The sequence below is a fragment of the Rhinolophus sinicus genome, linkage group LG10, assembly GCF_036562045.2.
Source record: "Rhinolophus sinicus isolate RSC01 linkage group LG10, ASM3656204v1, whole genome shotgun sequence".
Taxonomy (NCBI): Eukaryota; Metazoa; Chordata; class Mammalia; order Chiroptera; family Rhinolophidae; genus Rhinolophus; species Rhinolophus sinicus.
Genome location: NC_133759.1, coordinates 6,278,843 through 6,301,365, shown reverse-complemented (window position 1 = coordinate 6,301,365; position 22,523 = coordinate 6,278,843). Strand labels below are relative to the sequence as shown.

The following is a 22,523-nucleotide window of genomic DNA, read 5'->3' as shown; positions in this document are numbered from 1 at the left end:
AGCCTATCCACTGCTGCTAGAGGAATCTTTTCTCACCAGCTGTACTCAATAGAAGAATCCCATAGGGTCAGCAGGACGGGGGGAGCACCTCTTTCCTTTCCATGTTAACTTGGGTTTGATGGCATCAGTGAGTACACTGGGGTGTCTAACCAAAGAGATGACCCTGAATAGAATCATTCCAAACCATCATGCAAATCACAACAAATGAGGTAGCTAGACGCCTATCAGGTTTCTACCTCGGAGAAATAAAAGGGCTCGTCAATTTGGTGAAAGCTCACCTCCACCCCGGCTAATAGTTTTGAAGTCACATCTCTTTGCAAGCCAATCAATGAAGCCCTCTATTTTCACTGAACCAATTCTGTCCCCCTCGGGACTCAACTCAAATGTCACCTCCGCCGGAAAGTCTGCCCTGACCCTCTCTGCCCAGGTCCAGAACCTCCCGTGGGGCTCTGTCTAGTGCCGTCCTCATCACCGTTCTGGGCTCCGGGGACCGGTCATCCAGAGGCCCGACGCCTCACAGTCCTGTAGCGGTACAGGGGCGAGCGCCCAGCCCGGAAACAGCGGTCACTCACCACTGCAGGTGGAAGGTGTGGCCGCAGTGGATGGCGGCCACGTCGCGCGAATGGTCGAAGAAGTCGGAGCAGATGGTACACAGCGCACGAATAGGCATGTTGACTGGATTCAAGGGACTCAGGTAGCCAAGGAAACCGCGACCGACCGTAGCCGCTCCCCACCGCCTCGGCTCGCTTCAAATTTGGCTCCACTGCGCGACTTCCGGAACAGAACCGGAAGTGGTTACACGAAACGCGGAGGCAGAGCCTGAAGGTTGGGTCCGATTGGACGAGCCCTCAGGGGCGGGGCTTAATGGCCCTGCGGCAATAGAGAATCCTAGAGCGGATCGCGGGCCTGACCTTATCCGCGGTAGCGCTCTGTTGGCTCCGGGGAAGACAAACTGTACCGCAACAGTGCAGAGTTGAATTGGGACCTGAAGCAGTTACGCCGCCCGCTGGGACACCTTCTAGATCAAGACAGGCTGTTACGGTCCCAAGCCAGAGCTGGTGCGAGGCACGCCGGGCTAGGGCTCCTCAGCCCCGTCCTCTCTGGGCAGCCTTCTTTGTACTTCGGGAGAATCAAGACCACGGTGGTAGGAAAACGGGACCATGATCCTGATGGAGAGCGGCTCCCCTGCGCCCTGGGCAGTGCTGGACCGTACGCTGGAAGCCCCCAGTTCCCACAGACCAAAAAAATGCTCACCCTGTCAGCCCTCGGCTCTTGAGTGATCCTAGAAAAATGGACACAGGACACCCAAAGCTCACCTTGGCTTTACCCAACCAAGTAAGGCATGACTGACGATCCCTAAGTTTGGAGGCAGCAGGGCCAGTACCCTGACTTTAGCTCTTAGCTCCCAGGAGGATCAGTTATGCGTCTGCACTGCAGTGGGGTTGGAATTTTTGGAGGCCCAGATATTTCATAGGCCAATGACTAACAAACTCTTTCTCCTACTCACACGTAAGAAAAATTATCTTTGGGGTCTTCCTTGAGAAAGAGCAGCATCCCTGGTGAGTTTACCTGGACGCGCCAGCTGGAACAAGTCTTCTTAGGAGTTTTCAGTTAACTATTTTTAGCAGTGTTACACCCCTCTCCCCAGAAGAAACCTTATGTAGCGCCCTATAATATAAAGTATCTGATATGTTCCACCTGAAGTAGACCCAGAGTGAATCCTCTGGGCCTATGTGGAAAGCACAGGTATTGTTCCCAGGAAGGAGGAATCATCACAAAGTGCAGCATAGAACCTTTGTGCAATGCCCACCATGCCCCACTCCCAATCTATGGAAGCCCACTTTGGTCATAGGCAAGGTCTCTCCCTGTGGTGGCTGCTCTTCGGTGGGTTCTAGTTCTATGCCTAATTAAAACCAGGACTCCTTGTTCAATAGGACTTGTCAGGACAGCAGCCCAGAGGTTATTCCTTGGCACAAGTCCAGGACAGGACCCACAACCCACATGGATTTCTAGAGTCCAGAGGACCCTGCCACCACCACCAAGGAACACACTGTAGTGAGGATGACCTGCATCCTCAGCCCAAGCCACACGGCACTGAGCACAGGCCACTCACTACCTGTGAACCTGCTCCCAGCCTCTCCCCTCCCCCACTGCCTTCCAGGGGCCCCTCCCCAGTAAGACAGAGGAAGAAAAGGCGAGAGGGTGGCCAGAGGCGTTGGCAGGGTGACATTTATTTGCCAGGATCAGCAGGCACACATTTAGCCCACTGACCTTCGTACACCAGAGCAGACCCACAGGCATGCAGGGAGAAGGGTAGGACAGCCACCAAAGTGCCAAGCGAGGGCTGGGACCAGTGTGGCTGCCTGCCCAGGATGTGGAGGGGTCTGACAAAGGGCACCTGCCAGGAGCCTACATCAGGAAACAGGAGCCTTATTCTACTTCCTCATCCCAGCACAAGCAACTCAGCATGGCTCAGGGGCACCTGGGCCGGTCTCTAAGCCCCAATAGAAGGGGAAGCAGATCAAAGACGTAAAAGGGGCTCCTCCCTATTTTGTTATTGAAGCAGGAAAGAGAAAATCTGCCTCTGTGAAGGGCAAACCCCCAAATCAGACTATGGGATACTGCCATGGAGCAGTCCCCCTGGGATGCAGAGGACTGTGGGCTGATCCTGAGGGGGGCCATCTGGGAAGAGCCAGAGGATATCAGCCCTCCCAGTTTGGCCCAGGGTAAGGACCCAGCTAGGCTGGTGCACTAGGTGCTGGGCTGCACTCTGCCCTCCCAGTTCTCATTGCTAATTGCTCCTCTTTCCCCATATAGGCTCATGGACTCAGCACAGGGCAACCCACTGCAGGACCCAGGAGGGCAGGAAATAGCACAAGTGTCTTGGGAGGGGCTTCCTAGGGACAAAGATGGAAGCTTCTACCCTCCTCATTCTTTTTAACTTCTGAGGACCCCCAGATCTACCAAGCAGTCCCCCCAGCCATGCGACCAGTCTGTCTGAAAGCATACTGCCCTAGATTTTTGCATTCTCTATACCAGCCTGTGTCTACTCCCAGAACAGTCCACACACTACAGGCACATACCTTCATGTATAGGAGCCTAAGACCGCTGACAGGGCCTCGCTGGAGGACCAGCTCTCAGGGCAAGGCCACCCAAGTGTAGGGCCTGGGAGAGGATGGGACCTACAGGGCCTGCCTGGGGGAATTGTGAGGCAAAAAGGGAAGGGGAAGGGGAACAGGGACCTCCTGAGTATCCCTAGAGCAGCATCCCACAAGGAACAAAAACTGGTGAAGCTAGCAAAAGACAGAAAAGCCACGAGGAATCCATGCAGGGGCTGGGGCTGGTCCTGTCTCTCTGGCCTGCCCACCACTCACACACATACACACAGGAGAGGAGACTGTTCTCCTGTGGCTCCCAGACATGCCCCACACTGGGAGGTAGGGGTGGGGGTGGGGAGGAGGGCATCATGCCAGTGACTCTATGTACAGTGAAAAGCCCCTCATCCACTCTCCCACCCTCCTGCCCGTCCCCGTCCCCCCACCAGCCTGCCCACTCAGCTGGTCTCCTCCCTCCGAGACTCCTGGGCAGAGCCAGCAGCCTCTTCCCCTTTGCTAGAGGGTGGAGCCTGGCCTGTTGTGCCCCCTGGGGCTATGCTGTCCGGCTGGGCCACAGCCGGCTCAGGGGTGGCAGCTGCCTTGGTGGCTGGTGTGGCACTGCTTTGGGTGGTGGGCACAGTGCTCTCTTCCGTGGCTGGCGTGGCTCTCCCATCAGTGGCTGGAGTAGCACTCCTGTCAGTGGCTGGAGTGACACTCCCGTCGGTGGCTGGGGTCATACTCCCATCGGTGGCTGGGGTGACACTCCCGTCAGTGGCTGGGGTGGTGCTGCCATCTGTGGCTGGGGTTGCACTACGGTCTGCGGGGACTACATTATCACTCTTTGCAGCAAGAGCAGCATCACCTGTTGTGGCTGAGGTGGCACTGCCCCCAAGGGCTGGGGCAGCTCCACTTGCAGCTGTGGCCCCACCCGCAGCCCCAGGAGTGGCAGTGTCTGTGGCTGGGGCAGACTGGGCTGCCGCTGTGCTGGACTGCTCTGGTGCCCGAAGCCGTTTCATAAGGGTGGTCACTCGAACAGCTTTCTGAAAGGAAGATAGTGAGAAAGTCCCAGAGTGAGGCTTACGGAAGCTAGATCCATACCTCGGCAAAAGCCAAACCCAGACCTTCCGATGCTGTCCCTGGCTTCCTCTGATCTCCCCAGGGCTAAGCACCCAGCTGCTTCAGGACACCTACTTAAGATAGTAGCTTAAGCCATACAGTGGGTGGAGAAAAGCCTGTGTGTGATGCAGGCCAGAAACTGTGGATGCCAGAAAGGCGGACTTGAGATCAGTCCAGGGAAAGAGCCATCCAAGCCTTACCTTCCATTTAGCCCTGGCAAAGTTCTTTTCAATTTGGGCACAGACACCATCCTTGATGTTCTTATCAGAAGCAGCATTGCCAGAAATCCTGGAAAGGGTGCAAATGTGTCTAGATCTGAAGGGGTATGGGCCTTCACGGAGAAACTGTGCAGCCCTTTCCTTGTGAGATCCGGGGATTATCAAGCAGACCCCTCAGGGCTGGCCTGAGCTCGGGCTGGCCTGAGCTCTGGCTGCCTCCCAACCCCCACCCAAGGCCTCAGGATGGGGGCTGCTAGGTGTGAGGAGAATAGAGGCCAAGGGAACCCTGACCTCTCCTCCCATCCTCCCCAAGCCCTGCTCACCACTCATGGGAGATGGCCTCTTCTGCAGTGATCCGCTGGTCTTGCTCCACCTCCATCAGCCTTGTGACCAGGTCTTTGGCTGGGGACAAAGCCAGGAAGAGGCTAGGCATGGCACCCCATCTCACTGTCTAGAGGTGATGGATGTGCTGGGGGGTAGGAGCAGAGTCCAGCAGAGGAAGCTGAGAACAGGTCCCCCACACCAATCCTTCACTCTACCCACATTCTGGGCACCTCCTCACCCGCCTGTGAAATGTCATCCCAGTATGGAGAGTCAAACTCATAGTCGCCTGCCAGGATCTTGCGGAAGAGATTCTTGTCATGGTTTTCGTAGTCATCTTCCTCTACCTCCTCATAGAAAGGTGGGTTCCCTGAAAGTCTGCATGGGGCCAGAGGGCAAGATCATCCAGGAAGGCCATGGACACAGACCCCCCCCTGGGGTATACCCCACCTAGCTGCAAGCCTCCTCACTCGCCAATCCACTCACAGGATGTACATGATGACTCCAATGGCCCAGCAGTCTACAGGGCGTCCATACCGCTGCCGGCCTACAACCTCTGGGGCTGCAAACGTAGTACCAATTGGCTGGTCAATATCAGGCCTGGCCAGGCTTGGTACCATTCACACCCACTTCCTGGGGACTTCCTTCCCCCCTACCCAGAGCCATTCCTTGAAGGCTGTCTACCACCCTGCCCCTGCCCCTCCACCCCTGCTTGCCAAGGTACTCGGGGGTCCCACAGGGCTCCTTGATGAGGCCATTCTCTAGCTTAGCCAGGTGGAAGTCACTGATGACAATCTTTGAGTTCTTCAGCCGGTTGTAATAAACCAGGTTCTCCAGCTGCTCCAGCCAGGAATGGCATGTGAGTGGGCAGAGAAAGACTCCATGAGGGGAGGGCCTCAAAGTGCTGCCCACCCCGGCACCAGACCGACTGCCAACTGATGCTCTGGCCTCACCTTGAGGTTCCTGTGCACAATCTTGAGTGAGTGCAGGTAGGCCACGGCCTCCAGGACCTGCCGCACCACATTGCTCGTGTCCCGTTCCGAGTAGTAGCCCTGGTCCAGGATCCAGTCAAACACCTCCCTCCCCGTGGCCCTGAGGGACACCAGCCCCTGAGCCCGGCGTGGGCAGGATCGGGGGCAGGGCAGGAACACTTGGGCAGATTGCCCACACCAGGTAGCTGGCTGGGCAAGGCGCAGGGACCTGGGACCCCAAGGGTCCAGAAAGGGGGCTTTCCCTGGCTTCAGAAGACAGAGGAATCCTGGGACCCCAGGCCCACACTCACAGCTCCAGGAAGATGAAGTACTCCTTGCGGGTCACAAACACGTCCACCAGTTGCAAGATGTTGGGATGTTTTACCCTGGCGGCAGAGACAAGAGCCAACAGTTAGGGCTGGGTGAACCCGTAAGAGAGGCTCTGGTTGCCACAGCAGACTAACTGGCCAGAGACTGGAACTGCATGAGTCCCCTGCCCTCAAAGCCTGGCCCTGCTACCTCCTACCCCACCGCCCACCCCCAAGCCCCAGACTTACATCTTGAGGATGCCTATCTCGTTCTTAGCCGCCTTCCGCACCTTGCGGCCGTCCCGCTTCTGGAACTTCTTGCAGGTGTGCAGCTTGCCCGTCGTCTTATCTTTGGCCCGGAAGATCTCACAGAACTCCTCACTGCAGCCGGCAGGCACCCCACTCAGCCCCAGACTCAGCGTGGGCTGCACTCCACTCCCCTTTCCCCAGCCTTTGCCCACCCACCCTTGCCCCACCAGACCAGCACTCACGTCTTGATGACCTGTCCCAAATCATATCTGTCAGTCACCTCCGACGGCTGATTATAGTTCTTCTTGTCGCCCAGAGTCACACACCCAAACGGCATTGCCAGGCTCTGAGCTGCAGGCAGGATGGGATCTGGATCAGCTCTACTGCTCCCCACTTCTCCCCACAACATAGAGGTTGCCTCTGGGGGACACCAGCCTGGCTCAGGCCAAGCCAGGGGCAGAGTCCGGGGCAGGAAGGGCCAGAGAGTTGGCAGGCTCAGATCCTACCCCTGCTTTTATGGCCACACCTCCAGCCACTCAGCTTGGCTGTCTGAACTACAAGCGCCCCACTTATGAAAAATGTATTAAACTGACATATCAGGGAATCACTTTACATCATATACACTGAAAAGAAGATTGATCAAATGATTTCTTTACATTTCAGCCATTTCGCAGATGAAGGGGGCTATAACCACCCATCCATCAGATAATCATCTCCGAAAGTCAGAAGATACCAAGTGTTGGCAAAGATGCAGAGAACATGAGCAATGCTAGTGGAGGACAAGTCTCCCCTTTGGAAAACAGGTTGCTAAAACTTTGGAAGTTGAACACGTCCTGTGAACCAGCAATCACACTGCTAAACATGTGCCCTATGGGAATGCACACGTTTGTGCATTAGGAGGCTCCTACAAGAATGCTCATACTCGCCATAGTCATAATTACTAACAACTTGGTCAACATTGTGATATTGTGTATGTATTATGGTATAGTCACACAATGGAATACCACACAACAATGGAAAAGCAGTAGCTACAGCGATACCCAACCACAAGGTGAATCTCACAGTGTTGAGTGGTAAAGATATAAATGAATGTATATACTATGGTTATGTGGAATCAATGCAGAGTTCAAAACAGGCAGAACTAACCTATGCTGTTTAAGGATATAAACATAATGGTAAAACTATAAAGAAAAGCTAGGAAATAAACACCATGAGTCCTTCTAAGAGAAAGAAAGGGGTTATGATTGAGTCAGGACAACTGGCTGATTCTGTTGGGCCAATTTCTGAACCCGAGTGGCAGTTTCATAGCTTTATAATAATTTGTAAAAACATACATACAAGTTTTAGCACATTCCTAGATTTTTGTTAATTTCACAATAAAAAATGTTAATAAAAATGATGGCCACCCATACTGAAGAATACTTGGTAGCTATTTAAAAAAAAGAGTAGATTGAAATATGCTGTGGCCAGTCTCCAAGATACACTGGTAAGTGACAAAGCCAGGAACAAGGAGGTGGGTAAAGGGTGCTGCTGTTTGGTAAATGTTTTAAAGTTTCTACACTGCTGTGCACTCAAATCCTGTTCTGGAAGGACAACTAAGAAAGTAAGAGTTCTCTTTGGGGCAAAGAATTGGGTGTCAGAGAGGCAGGTTTATATCTTTTGTTTATTAACTTTCTGTTAGGATTTTTACTATGATTACTTTTATGCATGTACCATGTTTCCCCAAAAATAAGACCTAGCTGGACAATCAGCTCTAATGCGTCTTTTGGAGCAAAATTAATGTAAGACCCGGTATTGTATTACATTATGTTATGTTATATTACGTTGCGTTATGTTACATTACATTACATTACATTACATTATAGAACCAATCTTATAGTAAAATAAGACCAGGTCTTATGTTAATTTTTGCTGCAAAAGACACATTAGAGCTGATGGTCTGGCTAGGCCTTATTTTCAGGAAAACACGGTAATAAGCACTGCATTCACGCACAGTACTTGGGGGATCCCTCAGAGGGAGAACCCCCATCCGAGTAGAGAAGCAAGGACAGGCTTTGAGGAAGAAGCAGCATCAGTGCCGGGCCTTAGAGGGGAAGGATTTTCCAGGAGGCTTGCAGGGCTGAGGGTCCAGAAAAGCGAGACAAGGCTGCCTAGAGCCTCACTGCCAGCGCCCACAGGATACCTGGGCAGTTCAGGTCCAGGGCAGAGGCCTCTGGACAGGGGGGGGTGTCCCAGGCCACAAGGGTGACCACAGTTGACTACAGTGGGCTCCAGGTACTCTGGCACCTGGGGCAAGGTACCCCACGGGCCTGCAACCCTGCCAGCCCAATCCTCACCTGTGGTGCTGAGTGGACCGGCTCCAGCACCCAAAGAAAAGGGACTCATAGTCTTTACTCAGAGGTAAACTTCTGGAGGGGAGTTGGGACAGTGTTGGGACCTTCGCAGACTTGACCCAGGCTGCCAACATAATGCCTGGTCGGTGTGACACTGGGGCTACAGAAAGCTCTGCACCGAAGCTGCATTCAAACTGCTCTGTCTCTGCTGACTGTGCATATTGTCCCTCCACACCGATTAGCACTTGCTGATCACAGGGCCTGGGCTGGGGCCTTGAATACCAGATGCTCCCCTACCCGGAGTCACTCAGAGCCACACGGTAGTGGAGAAGGGAGGAAGCCACCACCAGAGGAAGGAGCTTGGGTCAGGGGGACTCTGCCAGCCGGCATCAAAGGCCAGGACCCACACAAGCCCCATGGCTGCTGCTTGCTTCCTCCCAGGCAGAGGCATCCACTTCCCAGGGGTCACAGTCCTGAAAGTTCTCTCTCAAATTTGCCCTCAGCATCAGGGAACAGATTCCACCATTCCCTCATCTGGGTTGTTTGGGCTCAGGGAACACTAATGCATTTCATCAGCGTGATTCCAGCCAGGGCTCAAGCCATCTTGTGAGACACTGCAGAGGCGAACAAGAGAGCTTTGAAGATCGTCCCCGACTGCGTGTCTTTGCCACCATGGTCACAACATGCTCCTGTGTCTGCTGGGGAGGAGCATGTGGCTGGAATCCCACTCTCACAGCTGACAGCAGAAGCACAGCCACCCACCACTGCCGGCCACCCATCTTTATGCCCTAACAATCGGAGGGGGGAAGGGGGTGGGGGCTACATCAGTCCTCCCTTATGTGCAGCTATTCCCTTCCCAGGCTGGAATCCAAGGCTATGTACTGGGCAGGAGGGTGGTACCTCAGCCTGCAGGTCCCCCAGGAGGGCTGGGAGGACCCGTGTCCCAGCTCTGTGGCTTTGCTTACACCATTCCCTCTGGCAGGAGTGCCCTTCCCCCAAAGCCTCCCATCAGTACCCTATTTGTCACAGCAGAGTTATTTATAACATGAAAAAAATCAGCAACTACCTAAACATCCAACAACAGGTGACTTGCCAGCTCAACAATGTCCACTCCATGGCAGGACGTGTGGACACTGCCCATCTTGGCCTCCCTGTGGAACAGCCTCCACCTGAGCCAGGTACCGGCAACAGGGCTCAATCTCTTCTTTCTGACATTATACCAATCTCTGATTTCTGACATTATAAGGTTGCTTGTGCAACAGATTATCTAAATCAATCCTGAGGCTCCAGACTCAAAATGGCCCTTCTCTGAAATCCCTTCCACAACCTCCACCTCCCCCCACCCCACCCCACTAGCTCCCTGCTCTGACGCATGGCGTGGGAGGTTCTCTATACGCCTGTCCCTGATCTTGGCCCAGCTTTTCACCATGAACATGTATTTGTGCCCATAGGGACCAGGGCTGCTCTTGAGGTCTGTCTCCATCACCGAAATCCGGGCCTCTGCTCAGTCACATCAGCCTGAAGCCATGTCTTAAAGCTTCATGGCCAGAGCTGGGACGGATCTGCCTCCCCCCTACCAAGGCTGCCCTGATCCCAGCCAGTCGCTTCTTCTCACCAGTCTCACTGTGCTCACTTGCTTCCACCCCTAATCTGGCCCCAGGGCAAAGTGAGAAGAAAGGGGGGGCCTTGCAGATTAGCGCCTTGGTCCCCTCTACCCCCTCCATTGTACCATCTGCCACCCACCGCTGCTGCCTGGGAGGCTGCCGGTATATGCACCAAGGCCCTAGCACCTGCCTGCAACAGGGTGGGGCCCTGGTCTGGAAGCTGGGAGAAGCAGCCAAGGGACAGCCTCAAGAACTGGATGGCCGGGAAGAAAGGGGTTTGCATTTCTCATTCCCATGGCCTGGAGAGCCCAGACTCAACACCCAGTAGTGGAGAGCTCTCCTTCCAGCAACAGAGGACCTGGGCTCTGCCTCAGGTCCACACTGGACATGGGAGAGCACAGGAGTCCCATTTCCCTAGAGATGTGGCTTTTCCCATTCTCTGCTGAGAAACTAAATGGTGTGCACAGGGGGTTGTCCAAAGGGAACTTGGGGAAAGTACAGAGCAGGGTACTGCCACTGCCCTCCAGCTGGTTCTAAGTCAGCCTGAGGGCCAAGCACTCTCCAGTCTGACCACTGGGCTCAGGCAAACGAGCCTCAGGCAACTCTGAGGGAGCCCCTGCCCATTGGTGCCCCGGTAATAAAGGGTCCTCTAGGGACCCTACTGCAGCCTAAGGCAAGTCTGGCCCAGGGGAAGCCTGAGTGGGACAGAGGCCAGTCCAGAGGCCCAGAGGTCCCACCTAGGGGTCATGTCCCCTCCTCCACTAGGGTCAGCCTGGTTCAGGCCCCACCTTTCTTAGCCATAAACAGGAGTTTCCTGCTGCCCTGCTTCTCTGCCACGTGGGGCTCCAGAGCTTGCAGCAAATCTGGGGAGGCCAGGAGGGGCCCAGGAGGCCTCCAGCTGCCTCCCAACAACTGTGGGCAACACCTCCCGATTTAGTGGCAGCTGTGAACACCAGCCTGCGGGCACACACACACACACACCCATTCCCTGCTTTCCTTTCTCAGGGACTGGGGCTGGGTTTGCAGTGGACATGCTCAGGCCCGAGCCCTGCAGGCCCACTGCTGAAGCCTCACCCGCAGGACCAGGGGAAATAGAGACCTCACTCTCATGGTCTGGTGTCAGGAGGCAGAGCCGAGCTTCTAGCCTACCATCCAGCTGCTTCAGGAAACTGGGCAGGGGGCTGCCTTGGCTGGGCCTCATGCTCTAGCTAAACCATGGTCCATAGTTCCTGCTGCTGACCCTCTGCCATCTAATGAGGAAATGTGTGTGTGTGTGTGTGTGTGTGTGTGTGTGTGTGTGTGTGTGGCCTCCAGTCTCAGGGGTGGGTATGCCATCCAGTGCTGCCATCAAAAAGTTCAACCCTCATATGCAGGCAGAGTCAAGAGCCAGCTGACCCCTCCTGGGCACCTTTGAATCCTAAAGGAAAACCCACTGGGGTCCCTTCTTCCCTGTGGGTGGAGGAGGGGAAATGCAGGGGAAGGCTCTAGAGCAAACGGTTACAATGGTGATGGAAGTTTTAAAACAAGAGGAGGGGGAGGGAGAAGTGTTGGCCAAACCCCTTCTCAAAGAATTCCCTGAGGCTTTGACCTGGTTCCTTCCCCATGGGTTCTGTGACCCTGGTCCCTATCAAGAAAGGGGAGGTGGAGGTACTGAGAGACTTATAAAAAGAGAAAGAGAGACATGAACACAGAGAGACAAAGGCACAACCTGTGATGGAAGGGAAGCAAAGAGGCGACAGAGTAAAAAGGATGCAGCCACGGGGGGGGGGGAGGTGAGCATCGGGTTCTGAAGGTGCCTATGGGTGCCCAACAGAGCCCTAGGGCCTCCACGGCCATGTGCTCTCAACACCTGGGCCAGGAGCTGCTGCCTGGTACCTGGACTTTGAGACTGAACCCTCCTGTACCCCTTACACATGCAGGGAACCTGGTGAGGGAAGCACCCTTAGCTTGAAGGAAGAAGCCAGCTGCTGCAGTCGCCTAAGTCAGAGCAGCTCCTCAGCCCCTCTCCCCGTCATCACAGCAGCTTAGGTAAGGCAGGTCCCACGTGGGGAAGGCACCAGTGTGGGGGATGGAAATGAAGCTCGGAGACCTGGCTGCTTCCCTTCACAGCCCTCCTCTCAGCTGGCCCAGCTATGCCTGGACTCCCCAGCCACACCCCCGGCCCCCTTCTGCTATCCTCTCTAGGCCTTAGGTCCCCAGGGCCCCTCTTGCAGCTCAGCCTAATTCTCTGCCACTGCTGTCCCCCTCCCAACAGTGGATCCTGTCAGGAGAGCCAGAAACAGCACCCTAAGCAACCTAGAAACAGGAAAACAACTGCACAGCCCCACCTCCCCTTGCCTTAGTTTCCCTGGATGGAGATCATGGACTCAGTGGCCTTCTCCCAGGGCAAGGACTGATTGATTGCCTGCTAGTGAGTGGTGGCCAGGATATGGACTGAAGAGGAGGGCCAGAGGTGGATATGGGAAAGGCAGCCTATGGCACCTAGGGGTCCACACCAAATGCTGTAAATGGAGAGGGACCTCTGCTTGACACTGAGGGAAGTGGAGACACCATTATCCCAGATGAGGAAACTGAGGCCCAACACACAGCTAAAGCTGACAGGAATCAAATGAGAGGGGAGGGCACCAGGTCTCTGCAGGTGGTCCTTGGGGGGTTCAAAGACTGGGCCTTGGAGGAGGGTGGCAGGACAGGAGCTGGACTGCTGTAGACTGAGCTTTTGGTGAGGGACAGAGGGCCCTGCTCCCCAGGAGAGAACCCGGTGGAGCAGGCTCTCCTAAGGGGTGCAGACAAAAGCAGTTTGGCAGAGCTATGGGGGGCTGGGAGAGCCTAGGGTCTCTGCCAGACATTACAGGTTGGGGAAGGCAGAAACTCACTGGCTTATTGTCCACCTGCCCCGGCCATGGCCCTGCTTCCCACCGCGGTGCCACCCTGACCCCCTTCCCAGTGCTGCTGACTCGCCCCCGCTGGCACAGCAACACACATGCGGGAGGCACACGTGTGAGCACCAAGCCCCGCACCACCCAGCGAGACATGTGTGTCCCCCACCCCCACCACCCAGCGCTGAGTCGGTGTCCTGGACCCCGGCTGGGCCCCACGTTAAGGCTTGAAAACTGGATCTTGCCTCGGGCGCTACTGGTCCCCAGGGGCTTGGAGCCCCCTCCCCCACTCCCGCAGCCCCGCCCAGCCCCCTCCAGGTTGTCGCCCATAAAGAACTCTCCGTTGTCATGGAAATTAGTGACTGCTTTGAGAGAGGGAGGGGGGCGGGGGCAGTTGGGAGGGGCTGGAGGCGGCTCTGGGAGTCAGGAGGGTCCACTCAGCCCTCGGCCCCTACCCACCCTCCGCCCCCCGCCATGGGGCACCACAAATGTCCGAGGGTTAATGTTTTCACAATTAGTAGCCCAGCGAGACGGGGGCGGGGTGGACAAGGTGAGGGCGGGGGGAGCGAGGAAGAGGAGATTCGCCTGGACTTGAGGCTCAGAGGCTTCCCCTGGGACCCCAGAGCTGTCAGAGGTGACAGGCAACTTTAGCCCAACCCCGCACGCGGGCCCCCAAATCTGCACAGCCTGTGTGCTCTGCCCCCGCAGGGGCCCCAAGCCTTCGCGGGTCCCCTGTACATTAGGCGACCAGAGACCTAATCCCCCAAGACCTCACAACGTGCGTCCCAGGGACGCTCCCCCGCCCGGCCCGCCCTCACCTGCAGCGCCGGTTGATCACAGGAAGAAGCGATCGCGGGCTCAGTGGGGGCTCCGAGGGCTCCGGGGTCAGCGGGCAGAATCAGCTCCGGGCACGCGGGCCAGACGCGGCGCCAGCTGCAGCCGCTTGGGCTCGCGAACCTCCAGCATCTCCCGCCGCTCGCCCGCACCGGATTTGCACCCCGGGCCGGGGGCGGGCTGGGGGCGGGGCCTCCCTCAACCGGCTCCGCCCCGACCCTGACCGAGCTTAAGGCCCGAATCCCACTCGAATGCAGGCGGACCAGGGGTGGCAGCGGAGTCGGTGAGCACTGGGCTGCCCGGCCCGGGCCAGGCTATCAAAGGGCTCCCTTAGGCCCTGGGACTGACTGCGCCACAGGGCTTATTGGAGGGGCCTTCTTCCTATGCCCATTGTAGGGGCTGGGGAGTGTGAAGTGTGGGGAAAGCCTGAGTCCTAAAGCTGCACAGGAATCTCTTGGCAGGTAGTGTCCCGGGGGGACTGGCGCTCTGCCCAGCTCCCAAAACCTGACCCTAAGGGTGGAACCCGCTTAGAAGAACCAAGTGGACAGTCGCTAGCGCAAGCTGCGCTATAGACTAGCATCCCGTAACTAGGAGTGGGTTGTGCAAGTGGCCAGTGGGGGCTCCAGACCATGGTGGCAGTCTCCTTTCCACCCCAACCTCCATTCCTGCAAGGCCAAAATCTTTCCCATCACCAAGTTCCAGCCAGGGTGGCTGGCCCAGTCTGTCCCTACTACGTAGCACTGAATTTTTCAAGCTATAAAAGTCACCTATGGCATGGTGTGGAATCTGCTTTCTTCCCAGTTATATCACCCTCAAACACTTCATGAGCAGAATCACCATCAACGGCCTGGGCTGGGATGTGGGGATACAGGAGACCTGGCCCCTGACCATACCCAGCCTCTGACTGGAGGAGGCTGAGAACTACCAGGCAGAAGCTTTAAAGGAAGTCCTTGGCCATTTCTCTGTCCCTTGTTGGGGAGGCACATGGACCCAGTGCTTGCCCTGCTCCCCTCACAAGCCCTGAGGCCAGTATCTGAAGGCCAGACTTAGGCTTCTCGGTGCCTGGAGCTGGGGGATCCACCCAACCCAACCTTTCCAGCGAGCCTTCTAACCCCATCCTGGGTGCGGCCATCTTCAAACCCTTTACCATACTGAGTCCGTCTCCCCTGCATGGCTCCCCATGCTGCTGACAGAGTGACTGCCCATGTGAGGAAGCTGGGGCTGGGGCTGAAGGGCTAGCCTGGCAAATGACTGTGACTGTTCAAACAAGGCCCCTCAATATCTTCCTACAGAGGGATTGTTAAGGAGCCCTTCATTTCCTTCCCTGGCTTTGAGTCACCTGTCCCAGGCCAGGCTGGTGCCACCTCTGAGTGGTCTCAGTCATGGCACCAATCCCACTACTAGGTAGGAATCTCCTTGCAGGCTGGGCACCTGCAGTGCAGAGACTGTGTCTCATCTCGGTATGCTCAGTTCCTGTCTGTAGAATGAAGGAACAGCCTAGCATGCAGTCCTGCCTCCTGTTTGCCCGCTGTCCTTGAAACAATGGCTCTCTGAGTTGGATGGTGCAGCCGAGACATGGTTTGCCAACCCCACACATGTCACACGTGTTTTCTGTCTTTCCATGACCTTGGGGTCATAGATATCCAGGCATGGAGAAGCTGAGCTGAGGAGAGGCTGGAACAAGGGACTTAGAGGCAGGGGAAAAGGTGGCTGCGGGAGCCCTGCCTCCTGCTGGCAATGCTCCACCTCTTCTTGGTCCTGTGCACACTCCATGTGTCTGTGGGTGAGAGCACGTGGCAGGGTATATGTGCACACGTGTAAGTGTGTCTGTGCGTTTGCGCTCTTATGCTGAAGGAGAAGGCATTAGCACAATGTGTGCAGTGGTGCCCAGGGGCACGTGTGTCTGCATTCTGTGTGCACCCAGGCATGCTTGCTCGCACGTGCTCACGGACGCTATAGCTAGTCTCTGGAGCCACTGGTCCCTGGAGACACTGGTCCCCTTCCTGCCTAACACAGGCCTCGGATTGTGGAGATTGAATCAGGGTTGTGAGGGCAGGACATGGGAAGAGGCTGGACTATGCCCAGCGGCAGGCAGGGGCTGTGATGACCCTATGTCATCGGTTGTTTCTAGTCGTCCACCTAGGGTAGCCCCTCACTCTCAGGTGGGGGGCAGTGGGGTGCGAGGGCAGGGAGGTGTAGCCAGGTCTTTGCTCTCTGTGGAGAGGGTAACCTAAAGACACGAACCCAGGGTTGAGACTGGGCCATGGCTTGTCCCTCAGTCTCCACCCAGAGAAGCACAGGCAAGGCAGGGCTTTATTGTTTTGGCTTCAATCTCCAACTGCCCTCTCTGGGCAGGAAGTAGCAACACCAGCTGAGGGCTCTTCCAGACTATGGACTGGACGACAGAGCTTCATTCCTACCTTCCCTTTCAGAGCCAGACAAGGTCAGGGGCTGTGGCTTCTAGCCACCGCCCCCCCACCCCCTCCCCGGCCAGAGGGATAGCGGGAGGCCCTAACACGGGGCAGTTTGGGGTAAGAGCAAGAGCAATTGGCTTTGGCATTGCCCCGTATCCTTTATGAGGATCTCCTGAGGAGGCCTGTACCCTGGCCATGCTACGGGCAGGGGCTGCCTGGGTTGGAAGGCTGAAGAGGAGAAGGGAGCCCAAAGTTGACTGTTCTGGCTCCCACCAGAGCTAGATAGTCAGAGAGGCAGGATAAGGTGCGAGCTCCTGTATCCACAGAGCATACAAAGCAGGTCAGAGCCTCACCCCCAGCTCAGGTTGTACCCCACCCCTCAGGGGCCAGGACTTATCTGCCCCCTACCCTAACTTCCTGCTCCAGGGCACCAAAGCCAGCACTCCTATACCCTCATATTCTGACTGGTGGACAGAAACCCCTGCCAACCTAGTGTAGAGCTCCAGCCAAGGTTCAGACTTTAGGAGGTACCTGCATTACCAGGCCAGCTACCCCAAGAAGCCAAGACTCTGACAGGGACTGTCCTTTGGGGACACCAAATGCTCCAGGCTCCCAGCCATCTTTGGAACTGTTGGGCTGTTGTCTATGTTGCTGGTCTCAGCCCCCCTGTAGAGGGCCCAAGATGGGGGAGGGCAAGTAGTCTTTTCCTCTGGAGCTAGGGGAGGGGGCTGCCCCCCCATGACTCACTCCAGGCTGTGTGGGTTATTACATTATGTTTGAAATTGCCATGGCAACCAGCTGGCAATCAAGGGTAATTGCGCTTGTCGCCAGGGCAACGGGGCAAAACCCACAGCAGCCATTCTCTGTGTTTGCCCTTGGGGTTCAGTAAAGGTCAGGTGAGACCAAAGCCAATGCCAAGGGGCTCTGGGGCTCTCTAGAAAAGGCTGCCAGGACCCATGGAGTTCCAGTGTGCAGAGGCAGGGTGTGCCTTAGGAGTGCCAAGACCCCCATCCCTGACCCTGTCCCGGGACTCCTGCCCTTTCCATACCACCTTGGGCCTAAAACATGCCACAGTGCTCAAAATAAGCAGAACCAGAACTTTTATGTGCTCACAGATGGTACTTGTAGATGGCCCGTGGGCCCTCCTCCTCATACTCACGGCGGCTGAGCCACAGGCTCTGGAAGGAGTCCTGGGATGCCATGATGGAGCCTCCAATCCAAGCGGCAACAACACGGTGGGGAGAGTCCAGCACAGTGGCACGGGGGCCCAGCTCCTGTCTCAGGCGCTCAGGAAAGCCTCTTACCAGGGTGCTGCCACCGTCTAGTACCACATTGGCCAACAGCTGCTCCTGCTGCTTGGCCTCCAGCTGGCTGATGCTTAGGAGGGCTAGTTGTGCGAGGCCTGGCTGGTTGAGGCCTAGCAGATTGGGCTGGAAGAGGGCCTCAGGGCAGCAGAAACACTCAGAGCCCAGAGTGATGACCTGCTTGTCTGGAAGCACGAAGTCCACCCCGGCCTGACCCTGGGTGCGGGCTATCTCAGCTGTCACATCCATGGCCACGTAGCAGCAGGCCTCTTTAATCTGTGTGACCAGCCCTGCCTTGGGCAGTGAGTGCCCACCTGCCAGCAGTAGCTGAGCCATGTATTCAGTGAGGTCAGCACCAGCCACATCCAGCCGGTAGGTGTCACGTGGGGCCAGATCCCCACTGAGGATGGGTGCCACATAGGATGTGCCATAGCCACTGCCCAGCACCAGCCCAGTGGTGCGCCCATAAGCATAGAGCGCCAGCAGGGCCTGGTGCACTGTCTGCATAGCTGGCACATGGAAACGCTCAAAGAGTATTTCGGCCACCTTTTCTCGGTTGGTGCTCGGGGAAATGGGCGAGTCGGCCACAAGTACTGCCAGCTGTTCAGGCTGCATGCCTAGCCTGCAGTAGAACACGTGCTGCCACAGCATCTCCAATGCATCCCAGTCAGAGACCACGCCTCGATTCAGCACTGAGTAGGATCCCTCTCGGTTCTCAGGCACCGCATACCTGGGCTGGCCCTGGACTAGCTGCTGTAGCAGCTGGATGCATGAGGGCACCACACTGAAGACATGGTCCTCTCCAGCCAGTCCACACTTGGTGAAACCTGTGCCTGTGTCAATTACCACGGCTGCCATGTCCTGGTAGGGGCCCAGTGAGTGGCGGCGAAGCACTGGGGACTGTTCTGGCAGAGCATCCATGGTGGACACCAGCTCATCGTAGGCCCCGTGAAGCAGGCCAAGGTGTGTGACCGTGGTCGAGTCTGTAATGTCTTCAGCTGTCAGCTTGGACTGGGGACCCTGCACCTCAGTGCCCACCATGGCCATGGGTAAGACCTTACAGCCAGTGCCAGGTGTGGTGAATGTAACCGGGGAGAGCTGCTGCTCCTGGGACCCGTGAGAGCTGTCATGTTGCCAGGATGAGAGCCAATGTGTGCTGGAGCTTGGGGCAGCACTGGTACCCACCTTTTCTCTGCTCACATAGACACAGATTTTCTCAGGGTTCTGGGGCACCCGAAGTACCCCCACATGGGTGGGCAGACCCAAGGACTCACTTTCCTGGCACAGGATGGAAGCTTGGCCAGGCTCCCTGGTGGTAGGGGGGTCTCTTGAGAGGATTGGCTCTTTGGAGATGGGGGGTTCTTGGAAAAAGGGAGACTGCCCAGTGAGAGAAAGCTGCCTGGCAAGAGGTGTTCCAGTGAGAGGGGGCTGATCAGAAAGGGGGGGCTCCTTGGTGGAGGGGTGCTGCTCAGCTAGGGGAATCTGTCCAGAAAAGTGGGTTTTCCTAGGGAAAAGGCACTGCTCAGAAAAGGGAGGCTGACCAGTTGGAGGCGGCTGTCCAGTGAAGGGATGCCACTCAGCTTGTGGGGGCCCACCACCAAGGAGGGCCTGCCCAGTGGCTTCAGCCCAAGTATTTTCAGGGTGAGCAGTAATGACCTCTTTCTGGTTGTGGCTGGCTGTATCCTCCTGGAGCAGGGATCTGGGCATCTCCTGGGGTTTGCTTGAAGGAGCAGGCTCTGGAGTCTGCTCTGAGTTCACCCACTGCAATTTCTTGGCCTGGATCATCGAAGTGTCCTGCATCCCAGAGGCATCCAGCATCCAGATGGTGTGACCAGATTCATTGTTTTCAGCATCAGATTTCGATGAGCCAGGATCATGGACATGGCTCAGTATCCTCTCCCCAAGTTGGAGTGGCATCCCCAAGGCAACAGGCCCAGTGAGCATCCCCACCCTGATGGGTGTCTCAGTACCAGGGGAGTCCCATGACTCCAGGTTAAGCCTGGCCTCCTTGGGCACCAGGGCCACCTCTCGATAGCTGCCAGATGAGAGGCTGGAGGGCACAGGGCTGGCCAGCATGGGCAAGGTTGGCCAGAAGCTGGAGCGAGTGTTATCAGGGGAGAGGATGGGCATAGCCAATGGTCGGGTGGATAGCATATTTTCAGAAGCATAGACGGATGGGTGGCTGGGCATGAAGCCCACCAGCACTGCCCGTGAGCCCATGGGGTCATGGCACAGCAGCCCCAGCGTGGTGTTGCCTGTGGCCATATCAAACACTAGCACATGGTCTCCCACAGAGTCCTGGAGCTGGCAAGTAGGGGCACTGGAGGAGGGGATATGCATGGCTTCCCTGGGAGACTGGACTGGAGACTGCTTGTGGCCAGTTACTTGGTAGGCAGAGAGTGGCACACTAGAGCAGGAGTTGTTACCAACATTCAGGGGCTGCTGGTCTGGCTGAGACCTGTAGATGTCCTGGCTATTCCTCGCGGACTCGGTAGTGCCTGAGGTTCTTGAGACTGGTGTGGGGCTGCCTGGCCTACAGGTATAGACCAGGGACTTCTCTGCTGGGTTCTCGGGCTGCTTGGGTAACACCTGCCTTCTGGAAACCTTGAGCTCCTGGGCATGGTCTGGGGACTCTTGTAGAGTGGGTGGTGGGGTGGGAGGTTTCTCCTGAGAACAGAAATTCACTTTGTCTTGGCAGGATGTGACCACTTTGGAAGACTCCGAGGGGATTGACCGTTGGATGCCACGCTTCCTGAGCAGGTTGTCTTGGGACAAGCCCTTGGTGATAGCAGTGCTATCGGTCATGTGGTCAGGGCTGCAGCTGTAAGGTTCAACTGCTGCTGGCATTGGGGTTGCATCCAGAGCTGGAGTATTTGCCTTAGTTGGAGTTGGAGGAGCCTGAGCTGGACATAGGCACTCACCCTGGCCCTGATCTTGGGCTGGAGCCAGAAGAGGATCTTGGGCTGCAGCTGAGCCATCCTCCACTGAAAGGCAACAGGGTAGCCACTGGCTCTTCATAATACCCAAGGGGACTATCTGGTCGGGGCTGCAGGGGCCTTTGCCCCAGCCTACCAGGACTTTTGCTGGAGTCTTGTCCTCCCTCGCAAGCTGAATCTGAAATCGGGAGCAGCAGAATCCATGCTGGGCCACGTCACTGGTGCTGTTATTGCTCGTGCACAAGGGTAAGGCCATGGTCCCATTCTCCATGACAAGATGCACTTGGGCTCCCACGATGGCGCTTGGAATCAGGCTAGTGGAGGCGAGTCTCAGGGCATCCTGGGAGGCCAGCTCATAGCGACACTGGGAGCTAACCTCAGCAGGGTCCTGGAGTGCCTGGTGAATGGACTCAGGGGTGTGGGCCTGGGAGGCTGGGCCACAGGCCCCATCAGTGATGGCCTTGGTAGATAATGACAACCCCTGCCTGAAGTATTCAGACTCTGAGTTTATCCATGGTCCCTGGGACCCGCTGAGGCCACCGCCCAGTTTCTGGCTTCTGGATGAGGGGTGGCTCTGGGGGTCTGATGGATCAAGGCCCCCACCTTCTTGGTTACTTCCATAGTCCTGCTCCATGCCCTGGGTGCTCTTCCCCCACGTCGCTGCCATGGCAACCCCACACATCACAGCTGCTGGTGGCCTGGGGGTGGTGACAGAGTAGGAAACCAGGGGGCCCACCCCCCTGAGAAATGGGGGCCTGCCCAGGGAACCTTGGGAGACAGAAAGGCCCAGGGAGCCTGGTAAAGCCTGCCAATTCTAGGCCGGCCTGCTCTCCTCTTACCAACCAGGTGACCACTCTGCCCAGGCCAGCCTAGAGTGAAGGCAGTGCCCTAGAAGCAGGGGGGCAGTGTAAGGCCCAGGGAGAAATGTAGGCAAGGGAGACATTGAGGAAGCCCCTGGGTGCCCAGTCTACCTTAGATACCAGACTTGGCTCTTTCTCATTTCCCATTTGGCAACTTGAGACTCAGCCCTGACCCAGGGATGCAGTTCCAAGCATTTGACGTGAGGCCCTTTGTGGGCCCGGGAGACAGAAAAGGGTGCGAGGCTCAGGCTCAGGCCCACACTCCCCTCCCCCATGTTCCTTGTCTCTCACTCTAGGGACAGCAGCTCCTTGGCAATCTTCCTGCTCCAGATGGTTCTTCTCTGCCTGTGCCTCACAAAGCCCCCTCCCCAGAGCCACGTGTCCTTGAAACCTAAGACCAGTATCCCACAGAGGTAGGGATAGCAACTACAGGGGTGGGGGTGGGGCCTCAGCTCAGAATTCTCAAGTCAGAATGTTCTAGCTCTTGTCACATTGTGTCCAGTTCACCTTGGCCAGAATGCGGGCAGTGTACTGAGCATAGGATTAGGCTATGGTGAACACAGGGCCAGCCAAGTGGCAATTACAAGATGGGGCACCGTGGGGACATAGTAGTTACAGGGTTGTCCACACAGTGGGCACAGGACTAGTACACAGGGGGTTATGGTAGGCACAGAACTAGACACACAGTGGGCACAGCTGCGCATACAGTAAGGACAAGTCAGACAAGGGACAGGACATAGAATGGGCACCTAGGAAATAAACCATTAGACCAGGTGGGCAGTTCTACCCTCCATTTCTCAGATGGGCAAACAAAGGGGCAAAGAGTGGGACCTGCCTAGACTACCAGCCCTGCCCCAGACATGCCCTGCAACCACAGAGGTCAGGCCTAGGCAGCCTTTGGGGGAACTACCCACTGCCAAATGACTTGGCCTGGAGGTTCTGACCAGGGGTGGATCAGGCCCTCTCCTCACCCCCCACAGCTATGAGCTCTGAGCCTCCTCCCTCTGTCCTCCAGGACTGTGTCCTTTCAGGTCTCAGTCTTTCTGCCCAGGAAACAGGTTTGTGGAGAATGTAGCTATAGGCT

At 56.5% G+C, this 22,523-nt stretch overlaps 3 protein-coding genes across 3 annotated transcripts in view; all 3 read right to left on the bottom strand.

Moving 5' to 3' along the window:
- The window catches only part of TRAIP (TRAF interacting protein), a 28,115-nt gene extending 26,046 nt beyond the window's left edge, over positions 1-2,069 (bottom strand). The window contains exon 1 of the mRNA XM_019723823.2: positions 573-2,069. Within this exon, the coding sequence (XP_019579382.1) occupies positions 573-670 (98 nt within the window). The 5' untranslated portion in view covers positions 671-2,069. The remainder of the gene's footprint in view (positions 1-572) is intronic.
- Positions 2,070-2,211: 142 nt separating this feature from the next.
- CAMKV (CaM kinase like vesicle associated) lies at positions 2,212-14,217 on the bottom strand. The gene is made up of 11 exons (XM_019723822.2): positions 13,910-14,217; positions 6,521-6,629; positions 6,279-6,410; positions 6,033-6,107; positions 5,704-5,842; positions 5,467-5,587; positions 5,237-5,312; positions 4,992-5,128; positions 4,753-4,831; positions 4,412-4,499; positions 2,212-4,135 (listed from the first exon to the last, which is right to left on the bottom strand). Exons 2-11 carry the CDS (start codon positions 6,613-6,615, stop codon positions 3,554-3,556), a joined length of 1,524 nt encoding a protein of 507 aa, XP_019579381.1. The 5' UTR covers positions 6,616-6,629; positions 13,910-14,217; the 3' UTR covers positions 2,212-3,553.
- Positions 14,218-17,448: 3,231 nt separating this feature from the next.
- LOC109443392 (uncharacterized) lies at positions 17,449-21,393 on the bottom strand. Its single transcript, XM_019723697.2, has one exon. The coding sequence runs from the start codon at positions 21,259-21,261 to the stop codon at positions 17,449-17,451; it is 3,813 nt and encodes a 1,270-aa protein (XP_019579256.2). The 5' UTR covers positions 21,262-21,393.
- Positions 21,394-22,523: the final 1,130 nt, after the last annotated feature.